The sequence below is a fragment of the Empidonax traillii genome, unplaced genomic scaffold (assembly GCF_003031625.1).
Source record: "Empidonax traillii isolate 1590-97213 ecotype Southwest subspecies unplaced genomic scaffold, ASM303162v1 scaffold910:size426884, whole genome shotgun sequence".
NCBI lineage: Eukaryota > Metazoa > Chordata > Aves > Passeriformes > Tyrannidae > Empidonax > Empidonax traillii.
Window position 1 is genome coordinate 371740 of NW_020956103.1, and position 12184 is coordinate 383923.

Below are 12184 nucleotides of genomic sequence, written 5' to 3' on the forward strand. Positions count from 1 at the left end.
CATCCCCTGGGCCAAAAGCGCAAACACTTGTCAGATATTGCCATGGCAATAGAAAAGTTACTCAGGTTTTCAGCCACTTGACTCAGATTTTGGTGAACAATACAACTGAGGTGGACACACCATCACTTCAGCTTTGAAGGTAATGGAAAAACCAGACTTGAAAAATCTCAGCTGCCTTTTGTTGTACTGTACCACTAAGATCTGGCTGTCAGTCAGTAACTGAGCCAAGAGACACACTAGGGGTGGATCTGGCATGGCCTGGTGGCTCCCACAGCTGCCTTTGGAAACTGCTAAATGTACAGTCACATTTCACACTCTGAAACTATTGCACCTATCTCCCTGCTCCCCAAAGAGCACTAATGCACTGAGGCTGTGGGAGAGCAGATGAGGTGAAGGGGTGGAGGGATGTCACCTTGCTGCCATCCTCAGGGAAAACCCTGCTTGCGCTTTCATCTGTCCACTTGCCCACGTGATTTGTCTCTGCTCAAGTCACATCCCAAATGCCTCCATGGATTTATAAGCAAGGAAAGTGAAATTTTACAGAGTAAACACAAGCCACTGATGCGTATCTTGCAAGATTTATCAAGGCCATACAAAGTGTATTACTTCCTGAAGAAATACATCCAAAAATGCATAAATTCTAGTTCATCAAGCCTCCCAAATTCTTAACATAAGCATCACTGCAAGTCTGAGCTAAGGAGACAGCTACATATTGGGTTATTATTTTATACTGAATCTTCTATCCTTATTGAACCTCTGAATAATACCTCATAATAATGCTCAGTATAACAATTGGAGGCAATTTGGGAGAGTGACCATTCACCTTCTCTTGATGTAATAAAACTGAAATCATTCTGACAACTTCATCAATACTAAGGAAAACATTATCTGGTGGAAAAAGGAAAGGCCAGCATCCATCATTCTGCAGAGTCCACATATTCCACCCTGGTTCTGTGTTCTCTGACACAATAATTGGCACTTCCCCACTTTGCTTGTATTAATATGAGGAATTCAACTACTCATAACCCAGTTTTCTTACAAGCATTTCTTGACAAGGAATGAAGAACTGGGCTCTTTGAGAAATATGGCAAGATTAGCACTTGCATGGGATACACACAGAATTTGGCCCAGAAGCTCCACGGGAGACATTCTGCCCTCCTGCACGAGACACTGCTGATAAGACACCTTGTGAGTGGCTGTTGCACACAACAGGAGGCACTTCTAAACCAGGCTTTTAACTTTTAACAGTGCCTGCATATTAAAATGCAACTATGGAAGGGAAATGGCAGTTAAAATCAGCTGAATTGACAAAAAGATACATTGTTTGTGTTTTTTATGACAGAATTCTGAAATTTCTTAAAGCTATACTGAAAAGCAATTGTTCACCTTCTTTTATCATTTAAATGTTTTGCTTTATCCTATAACTAAATAATGCAAGCAAGAATAACCCTCAACCTAAGCAAGCAGGTATCCTAGAATTCCTCCTCAATCCTTACTCCTCCTATCAAGCAGCAGTCAGGCTCCACAGAACAACAGCATCAGAATTACTCAGAAGAGGCATAAGCAGAAATTTTCTAAATTGTATCTCCTGATTTAAAAGAAGGGTTTTAGTATCAAGATTTATTAATCTCAAAAGAGATTGTCCATGCGGAACAACAAAAAGACTTGATTGGAAAAGATTATGACTTTCAGCACTTCAAGGCAGTCAAGATTAATTTCAGCTCTGCAACAGAAACTTGGAAGCTGAATAAGCAGGAGAAATAATTGGAAAAAAAGCCGTTCTGATTTAATGGTTTAACTCGATTTTCTGTTTTTTATCCTGCTTATCCTGGGGCTGATACCACTTTTCCTGTGCTTGTATCATGACTCACTGCTCTAAGGTGGCAGCAGCAGCTCATGCTGCACATGCACAGGCAGCTTTTCCCAGCATGTTTGCAAACAAACGCTCAGGTATCACTCCTGGATTTCCTCTGTGTTGCAGGAGTATCAGTATGTAGTATCAACAAACATTTTCTGTCACCTTTTCCAGTATAAAAAAAATAGACATTCACTTCATTTTCACACTCCTGAGTCCTTGTATCAAGCCAGTATTTAACCTGTGTGCTAAGTAATATTTAAGACTAGGATATGACAAAGTGCCTTATTTATTTATTTTTTTTACAACAATTTTGGTTTATTTTTGCCCATTCTACAGGAAAGGAAGCACAGTTTCTACTCTAACATGGACATTTGTTACTTCTTGAGAGAATCTCAAGATGCTTCTAAAAGGTTTGGAAATGTTAACTCTAAAATCTGAACCCAGACACTGGTTTTGAGTGTTTGGAGCCTTCAACTGTAGCAGTAACTGTTTTGGCTTAGTGTGACACTTAACTCAGCAACTGGTTGCAATTGAATCAATAGAAATCCTGGACACAGTTTGCCTGCAGACAGAGAAACTGCAGGATGTGGAGACAGTGGAGCTCTCGGTTTTTAGCTATTGTGCTGAGACTCAAAGCTGCAGATGAATTAACTGCACTCACACAGTGGCAGGACAGCACTTGGGCCAGTTCAGCAGCTCTTGGAAAGACTACAGAGTAAAACAGGCAGCAGCAGCAAGAAAGGAAGGAGTGTCATTTCTCTCCCCCTGACTTTGCTGCTTGTCTAGACTCCAGCCTTGCAAATACTTCCCACTTTCCCAAAAGGATTGCTGAGAGCTGAGACAGTGCTGAATGCAGCACTCTCTACAGGACCAAAACTTTTGGCAGGACTCTTTGGTGCAAAAAACTTGTTTCATAAGAGCAGTAAACCCTAAGACATGATGTGAAGACTAAACATGGGGGCAAACAGCAAGAATATTTTGGGGCTTACTCAGAAATCTAGCCTACGAAAGATGATTAAGAAAACATCCAAGAAGTAGACGGAATAGAAGTTATTACCAACTTTCCGTAAGTTGGTGTTTGGATGATTTACTGGCAGCTCTGGGTCCCATTTTTTTGGAATAAAATTATTCATATATATATGAATATATATATATATATATGAGCATGTACACACCAGGCAACTACTTTCCTAAATTTTAGCCATGTAAGCTGTGATACCTTCCTTCTAGTAAGTAAGGGACAAAGGTGCTTATCTGTGCTTCAGGTAAGGAGCTCGTTTAAGTGCTTCCCTGGACCCAGGCCAGAATAACCTGCGCCTCACCACAACAATGCCTTGCCAGCAGCATTACTTCCAAGGATTACTTACCCTCCCACCCCTGTGGAACTGTACCTGCAAATTATAAATTAGATTATTACACCTGTGCAGAGCCTTTCTTCCCAAATAACCTCATAAGCTGAAACAGTGTACATGTCATGCCGTGCACAGATGTGTAAATGGGTGCACTGGAGGCACCGGAGAGCAGGACTTGAAAGGAGGAGGTCAATTATTTATTTATTTTTATTAGGCCATAAAACCTGTTTTCTGGAAGGTTGCTGTCAACCTTCTGAGATTCTGATGCAGTTTGGTTTACTTTTTCAGTCCCCAAATGTGAGATAATCCAATTCAAGCATTTCAGCCAACAGAGCATTCAACTCAAATGAAGAAATGCTCCTATGTGGGCACAGTAGATCATTGGGACCTTCCTTCTGACAATTCCTGCTTTAGCCTAAGTGCCTGTGATTTATTCACTCCTTTATTCACTCTGCCCTGTATTACACTCACTCCTTTTGAACACACAATTTCCATTATTTGATTACAACTGTAACTGTCTTTCACTGTACAGAAACGCAGTAATTTCTCAACTTCTATTCTGTTAACCGTTTATATTGACCTCATTTGCCACGTGCCCTCCTCCTATGGATTTCCAGCGCTGTGATTTTATGCCTCCTTAATTTGTACACGAAATTTTTTACCCTTTCTGGCACACATGCACACACAGAAGCTGCAAAGTAGACTTTGGATAAAAGGGCACAGCTGATTTGCAGCCTCAACACACGATTTGGTTCTCCTGGAATCACATCCAGTTCCTCCTCAAGTTCACCATCAACTTCTCTCTCAAATAGGACCAGCATCAGAAGCAAAAATACAGACTCTCCAGCGAAAAAGGGTATAATTAACACTTCTGGAAATGCTTCTGACAGAACATGTGTTAGTGCAAGAAAACCCAATGCAAATGAATCACAGAGCTGTTGAATGTTCTGGCCTAGTTTAAAAAATGTGATTCTTTTGAAAACACTATGTCATTGAAGCAATTATAAAACAGTTCACCAAGAGAGCAGGAACAGGAATTTTTTACCACTCTACCCCAAGTAGAAATCTCAGCATATGCCCAAGCTGACATCTTTTGTAATTGCTGGAGACTAACATAGGCTCCAAACAATACAAACCCTTTCAAGGTTGCTGATAGTAACTGAAGGGTTTCAGAATTTAACCCCAAGCCTTCACCAATGAATATTATCACCAAATCTACACAATAAAATAAAAATTAAAATCAGACAGAATTTCTACCAAAACACTGCCAGTAAGACTCCAAGGAAAATATCCAAATCTACATATCCACACAGCTGAGACACGATGTTACATCAAAAGTTATCCTATTTGCGCCTGAAGTTGCAAGTGTTACATCATTTTGTTTCTTATTGCTGCTTCACACTTAGCGACATTTGGGAAAACTATTTGCTTGTTTTTGTCGCTAGAGAAAGAGGGTCTTTTGTAATCTCATCAATATTATTTACACCGAGATATTTGTGATTCTATTCATTTATCCCAACCTGAAAATACAAAACCAGCATAGGAAAATCACGCGGTGTTTGCCCAAAACTGGAGTTTCGAAACAAGACTCGCTTTTCAGTTTGCACTAGAACTGGAGTGCGTTAGCAAAGTTTAAAAAGGCAGCGCGTGGGGCAAGCCGGATTGCCTGGGGTTTAAAGCTGGTGAGAAGATACAGTAAACAATCTTAACTTTAACTAAGCGTAAAAGCCACTTGTAAGGGCCTTTTTACTTACGGCAACACCTCAGAGCATCAGGGAGGGGCGTTCTTCTGACAGATTCGAAGCTGTTGCTGCAGTTTTCGCCTGCACCGCTGCCCGCCTTGTTAGCGCACCTCACCAGCGTCAACCACTGGATAGGTCTGCGATGTGTGTCTATTTTCTATTTGTTTGTTTGTTTTGTTTTGTTTGTTTTAATTAAGCTATTAGAGAGCGTCCAAATGAGGGCCACGAGGGTAGTGAAGGGTCTGGAGGGGGAGCCGTGCCAGGAGCGGCTGAGGGCACTTGGGTTGCTCAGCCTGGAGGAGACTCAGGGGAGACCTCATTGTGGTCCCCAACGTCTTTGTGAGGGGAAGAGGAGGGGCAGGCACTGATCACTCTCATGACCAGCGACAGGACCCGAGGGAACGGCATGAGGCTGACTCGGGGGAGGTTCAGGTTGGATGTCAGGAAGAGGTTCTTCGACCAGGGGGCGGTCGGGCAGCGGAAGAGGCTCCTCGGGGCAGCGGTCACATCACCGAGCCCGAGAGTCCAAGGAGCGTGTGGACAACGCTCTCAGGCACACGGCGTGGCGCTCGGCGTACCCTGCGCGGCTCCAGGAGCCGCACTGGACGCCCCCCATGGCTCCCTCCCCATCCCGGGACACCTCCTTCGCTCCGCCACCTTCCCTGAGGGGGCGCGCGACTGTGCGCGAGACCCCGGCGCGTGCGCGCTGAGCGCCCGCCGCCGCCGCCGCCGCGCGCCGCGCTCGTGCGTCATCGGCGCGCGGCACCCCCGCTCTTCCCCCCCCCCCCACCTCCGCCGCCGCGCGCTGCCCCCGCCCGGCACCGCCATGAAGGCTACACCGCTCTCCAACTGCGAGCGCCGCTTCCTCCTCCGAGCCATCCAGGAGAGGAAGGTGCGCCGCCACCGGCACCCCCTGCCCTCCAACCTTTCCCGGTCCTCCTTTCCCCGCACCCGGGGTACGGCGTGGCTGTACCCCAGCGCCGCCCCATGGCGTCCCGTCCCGTCCGGCGCGTTAACCCCGTGTGTGTCTGTCTGTGTGTCTGTGTGTCTGTCTGTGTGTGTGTTCCCGCAGCGCCTGGACGGGCGGCAGTGCTACGACTACCGGAACATCCGCGTGTCCTTCGGCGCCGACCGCGGCTGCTGCATCGTGGAGCTGGGCAGGACCAGGTGGGCGCGGGGGGCTCGGCCGGGACGGGGCTCCATCCCCGCGGGCGATGGGAGCTCCGGGTTCCCAAACCTTCCCGGGGCGAACGCGGAGTGCCCCGCCTGGGAGAGCCCGCGGGGATCGCTCTGCACGGGTTTTAACTCTGAAATCTCAAAAGTCATAGTAATTCAAGGGTAGGGCCATAGCCCATAGTAATGATTTCCATGTTGGTTGTCATTACAAATGATTTATGAATTGCAGAACCGCTCCAGTTTTTCATCCCCTTATTCACTGATTTTGCATTCTTCCGCAAATCAAACAACTCTTTCTTTTTGCATGTAGAAAAGTGAAATACGTGCGCTTATATAAGTATTTCATTACACTGTCTCATGTGTTGAGAGTCAATTTTTAATCCTAAAGGACAGGAGTGTGTTCCAGTTCCTACATTTGATTCTTCCAGTTGTTGACCAGAGTTCAAATATGCATGGCAAGCTTTGAATGAGAAACTGTCAGAAGTGAGAATTACAAGCTAACACCCTAATTGCTGCTTTTTTTTCCAAGTATGCTATTTTGTTTCTAGCGGTAGGAGATTTTTTTTTTTTCCCCTGGTAGGTTCTGTGACCCGGTGGTTTATTTTACCTTTGCAGGGTTCTTGCACAGGTCTCATGTGAACTTGTTTCCCCCAAGCCAAATCGGCCCACAGAAGGTGTGCTCTTCTTTAATCTGGAGCTCTCCCCCATGGCTGCGCCCGGGCTGGAGCCTGGCAGGTAGGGGAGATGTCTTAAAATGACTAAACATGGATGATAGAAGAGCCACTGTTTTGAAGCATGATCATATTCAGCTTAATTTTGTTTTTACAGGCAATCTGAGCTACTGGTGTCACTGAACAGGCTACTAGAGCGATGCCTGAGAGATTCCAAATGTATAGACACTGAGTCTCTCTGCGTTGTTGCTGGTGAAAAGGTAGGAAAACCTACTAATTTAAAGTGGTTTTAAACTAAAAGGTGCATGTAGCCCGATTTTAAGGTGATTTCTTGTTTTGGAGAGTAGAAATGCTGATTTTAGGTTGATGTAAAGTTCCACACACCTGACTTGACAGGTATTTTTAGCTTGCATATCTGCATAGGTTTTCTGGAGTAGTTTGGACCTTGCACACTCGAACATTTCTTTGCAGAATAAGTTGTAAATTGTACTTAAGTGTTACCTATTTTGCCATAATTAAATCTGGCACACTGGGTATCTTGGGATATACTGATGTCTTCCATCTTCTTAAGCAAAGACCTGAGCAATGTATGCTGGTTCTTTTTGTGGCCAAAAAAAAATATGAACTTGTCGTGAAAAACAGCAACTTCTGTAGAATCACGTCTCGGATTACCAAGCAGTTCTGTACTTTTCCCAGGTCTGGCAAATTCGCCTGGACATGCACCTGTTAAACCACGATGGGAACATCACCGATGCTGCCAGCATAGCAGGAATCGTAGCTCTGTGCCATTTCCGCAGACCAGATGTGTCTGTGCAAGGAGAGGAAGTAACTGTGGTACGTTCTATTTAATTTCTTTAGCTATCTTCGTACAGTGTGACCTTTTAAAATTAAATGTGTTCAGTAAATAACTGTATTCTGGGCCGATTCCTTTCCAAGTACACTCCTGAGGAACGTGATCCCGTCCCCCTGAGTATCCACCACATGCCCATTTGTGTCAGTTTTGCCTTCTTCCACCAAGGGTAAGATTTTGAAGTCCTTTGACGCCACCAGCTTATTGTTAATTAAGCAGAATTTATTTCAAACATAGAAAACTCCTTAGAATACTTATATTGACAAGCTGATTTCTTAAAAGATTTTATCAGAGGTGAAGTGCCAGGGGGAGATATTTCTGTGTGCTGCACGGTGTAACCAACCAGCAGCTTTCCACAGGTGATGTAGGAAGCTTTCAGGGGCAGTATACCCATAGTTACTGATATGTAAACCAGCTCCTGTGTTTAGTTGGTAGCAATTTGCCTCAGACTTTTGCTGTTGCCTTCTGTTCCTGATTCTAGGACCTATTTGTTGGTGGACCCAAGTGAGCGCGAGGAGCGTGTGATGGATGGGCTCCTTGTGATTGCCATGAATAAACACCGGGAAATTTGTACCATCCAGTCCAGTGGAGTGGTTATGCTGGTGCAGGACCAGGTAGACCTTTGCCTTTGCCAGTTCCTGTGCTGCAATCTTGATATAGCAATACCCTTGCCATTTGGAAGCTATGAAATCAGTCTTTTATTGGAAAAGATTATTTTCAGTTCTAGTGGAAGAGCATTGTACTGTGTACCATGCAGTGGAAGAAATGTAGAAAAGGCATAGTTTTTGGTCAGGTTTGCATATTTATTTTCTTTCCCCCTGTGATTTGGCCGAGGGAATCTGTAAATTATTTCCCATTGCACTCTGAGGAAGAGCTGCAGGTTGTGTATTAATCTTTTGCCTAATTCTCAGTGAATCCAGTCCCTCATGCTAAGTGCCGTATTTTAATTGTTTTTAATTCCTGTGATTTAAGTGTTTGTGATTCCTATGGTGTTCTGCAGTTTTAGTTAAAAACATCTTGCTTTCGTAGTCATAAGCTGTTGTTGCGTGTATAACAAACAGATTCTGAGATGCAGTAAAATAACAGCTGTTAAAGTCGCAGAAATAACAGAACTCATTCAGAAAGCCTTGGAAAACGACCACAAAGCCAGGTGAGTGTTTGGGGAAGGGGTGGAAAGGGGTATTTTTAAGAAATGCACCAAGAAGTAACCTGTAGTTTGAACAGCAAATTATTTACACTTGCATTTGATTTAAATAGCAAGTATATTTGAATTTGAAAATGAGAAACCATTTCTAGGTGTGAAACATCCTGAAATAATGCCTGTCCCTGAATGACTAGGAAAGAAGGTGGGAAGTTCGGCTTCGCGGAATCTATCCCGAACCAAAGGATCACTGCCTTCAAAATGGAGAGTGCTGCAGTTGACACCAACAACGTGGAAGAACAAGCAGGAGAGATCATCGCTAAAGCTGACCCTCCCTCCGAAGTGTATCTTTTTTGGGGTATTATCCAGGGGAAAACCAGGCTTCCCATTCCCTGAATTAACACCGCCACGAGCTAAACACACGTCTAAGGTTCCTCACAGCTTGGGGAGCCTTCAGAGGAAACATCCTCAGCATCTTGGGGTTGGTTCTGACTGCTTTTAGTTACTGTAATTCCTTGTATAAAGGGTAAAACTGAGGTCAGAACTGTGGTGATTACAATAACTGGAGAAGTGGCACTTCCCAGGGAGAAAAGATACACCTTAAAACCCAGAGGTGTTTGGTTTGCTCTCAGAATACAGAGTTTTACCAGCAAACACCAAGATTTTTCTTGACTCCTGCAGTTTTGCCAATCCAATATTGCACACTCCTGGGACAGCCCAAATTGGGGAAGGGATAGAGAACTCCTGGGGAGACCTTGAAGAATCTGAGAAGGAAGAAGCAGCAGAAGAGGAAGGGGAAAGTGAAGCAGCTGCTTTTGAGTGTCAGAAGACAGAAACTGAGGATACAAGTGTGACAAAGGAAACTAAGAAGGGTAAGTATTTACTGATCTCAATATCAGACATGCCTGTTATATCTCTTTAAAAGCCTAAAATTAAAGTGTTCAGATTCAAATACTAAGAGATTCTTAGCAAGAAAAAGCCATTGTAACCACACATTTGCTGTTTCTACTTCACCTTGTTACTTCTTTTAGAAACTTGATTCCTGTAGTAAAGGGAGGGCTCCAAATGAATCAGTAAGCCAATCTGAGTATTTCTTTTAAAATGCTGTGGTTATTAGTTACAGTTGTTGTTGGTACACACACTGATCAGCAGTTTGTTGTTGATTGGGTTGTTTGTTTTTTAGATGAACCCATTTTGCTGTCGGACAGCGAGGAGGAAGAAGTTGTCATTCTGGAACCGCAGGAAGTACCAAGGAAAACAAGGTAACCATCCTGTGAAATCAGGAGGGAAGAGGAGTTTGTAAGGAGTATTTCCAGGAAGGACAGGATGCCAGCAAGGCCAGGGAAGGTTTCAAGTGGTCAGCAGGACAACAGAGATAGCCAAGAGCAAAGAGGTTTAAATCTAGGCTGGTTCACTCCTGTCCTGAGAAGCCAGAGCCTGGCTGGCCTCCAGCTGCCTGGAAGAGCGATAGATAGACTAATCTTAATCATTCCAAAGAGATGCTTCAGAGATTCTACATGCTCCACTAGAGCTAATGTTAAGTTTTAACCCCCAGAAGTGAGGTTTGCTGCTGTATCCCTGCACTAGGCATGGAAAAGCCTCGTTGTTGTCCTAGAAATGAACATACAACTTAGATCAGGGTGTGGTGGGTGGTTGCCCAGTTCTGGATGGTCATCATGTGTTCTTTTGAAATAGTAAAACTGTTCAGTACATTTCCTTTGACACAAATGTTGTTTGCTGACAGAACACAGACCAGCACGAAACCAGAAAATACAAGTAAGAAAGCATTTAACAAAAGGAGAAGAAAGAAGAGAGCGTCTCGATAAAAGCCATCATCCCTTCTGCAGAAATGCTGTACAATATGGAATTTGGTCTGTTATTACTGAGATTATTTTTGTAGATAATTTTATTCCCCCCCTTTTCTCCCCATCTCTGGTTCTGCTTTTATGTTAAAACTATTGTACACAGCTTTAAATAAAAAAAATTTGCCTGTAACTAAAATTCCATGGTTGGCATCCAACTGCAGCAAAAACTCACTAGTTAACTTGAACTAACTTCCACAAGTTGAAGGGCAGATACATTTTCTTAATAAAACAGCCTGTGCACAGTCAGAGTTCAGGTGGTAAAAGGAAAAGTTTCATACCAAGGTAAAGCTTCTCTTCAGGTAGGCTATTGCCACTCCTTGAGAGTTTTTCATGCTTTAGGGGAGGTGACGTGCTGTGACTCAGATCTTCTTGCCCATGTCACTCCTTTTACTAAAACTGCTTTGTATAAAAAGCAATATCAATTCATGCACTTAACAGACTAGCATAGAACTCCTGCAAGATAGTAGAGAAGCAACTCATACTTCAGCAGTGGAGTTTCTTAAAAAGTTTAATTAAATATTACATGCAACAGACAAGAATACTTCTTGAACTTATAGGCAAAGACTTATGCTCTGAACTTAGAACTGAGCAAAACAAAGAGACGAGGAAGGTTCCAGAATATCTGATCTGGGTGCTCTGTTTGACAACAAGTCACATTGGAAACACGCACGTATTTACAAGAGCAAAGTAGGGCTATTTTACACGTGACCTCAGTGTTACACCAGCTGTGAACAGGAGAGGAGTTACTGTTGCAGATGTTACATTGCCCAAATGAAGTGAAGAACTTAATGTAAAAGGAAATACAGAACTGCTCCCAGCCATGCTCTTCCAGAACGGGACCAACACACAAAACCTTTTCTTTTTTCCTGTTGCTAAACCAGTGCATGTTGTTAGTGTCAGTTCTTCCAACCCAAAGTCACTGTCCTGAGTACGAAAATGGGTGAAGATGCAGTTTCTTCTAAATTCCATGGTACCACCAGACTGTAAACTTCTTCAGAAAAAAGAACAGTATTTGCGCTGCTATTTCTCTCTTCACACATAACATCTCATTGCCACATTCCTTAGAGCCTTCTGTTTGAAAGGACTAGAAGTTAATGATTAGGCTTACCAGTAGTACAGTACAACCTGGGGGGTTTTGTTCAAAGCTTTAGTAGCAAAAGCTGGAATTGTCCCATATTAACTTTAGAAAGTAAGGAGGTGGAAAAAGATAGTACCTACTGCAGCAGCAAGAGCTGTCAGTGAGGAAGGAGGAACATGGTCATGCTGGGCAGAGGTGCCAGCTGTGACTGAAGCTTGTTTTGTTAGGCTGTAGAGGGAGGCGTGTTGATATGGCAAAAGTAAAGCTGAAGGAGCACGGAAGGATTTTTCTGTGTATTATCAAAACAGTAACGGAACAACTTCCCTTGAAACTAGAGCAAAGGTGTTTCATTAAGCAGTAAGTTAACACTGAAACCCCCTGAAGTCCTTTCACCTCAGTGCTGCTACTTGCTCTGTTCTGGGGAAAATAATTCATAACCTTCCTTTAAGCG

At 43.7% G+C, this 12184-nt stretch overlaps 1 protein-coding gene across 2 annotated transcripts; it reads left to right on the top strand.

Moving 5' to 3' along the window:
* The first annotated feature begins 5728 nt into the window (after nucleotides 1-5728).
* On the top strand, nucleotides 5729-10787 carry EXOSC9 (exosome component 9). Of its 2 annotated transcripts, none has more exons than XM_027902790.1 (12): nucleotides 5729-5844; nucleotides 6025-6119; nucleotides 6744-6863; nucleotides 6957-7059; nucleotides 7496-7633; nucleotides 7736-7818; nucleotides 8131-8263; nucleotides 8711-8799; nucleotides 8988-9134; nucleotides 9472-9662; nucleotides 9974-10052; nucleotides 10535-10787. In XM_027902790.1, the coding sequence occupies exons 1-12, from the start codon at nucleotides 5779-5781 to the stop codon at nucleotides 10614-10616; spliced, it is 1326 nt and encodes a 441-aa protein (XP_027758591.1). In that variant the 5' UTR covers nucleotides 5729-5778; the 3' UTR covers nucleotides 10617-10787. The 2 variants fall into 2 exon arrangements, with proteins under 2 accessions (XP_027758591.1, XP_027758592.1); XM_027902791.1 differs by lacking the exon at nucleotides 5729-5844 and adding an exon at nucleotides 6557-6656 and having other exon boundaries at nucleotides 6023-6119.
* The last annotated feature ends 1397 nt before the right edge of the window (nucleotides 10788-12184 follow it).

Bases quoted from the DNA above. Each gene is read 5' to 3' on its own strand.
- EXOSC9 (XM_027902790.1), top strand. From the start codon at position 5,779: ATGAAGGCTACACCGCTCTCCAACTGCGAGCGCCGCTTCCTCCTCCGA. The intron at 6,864-6,956 runs GTAGGGGAGATG...TTGTTTTTACAG, and splicing joins CCCGGGCTGGAGCCTGGCAG to GCAATCTGAGCTACTGGTGT. The intron at 9,663-9,973 runs GTAAGTATTTAC...TTTGTTTTTTAG, and splicing joins GACAAAGGAAACTAAGAAGG to ATGAACCCATTTTGCTGTCG.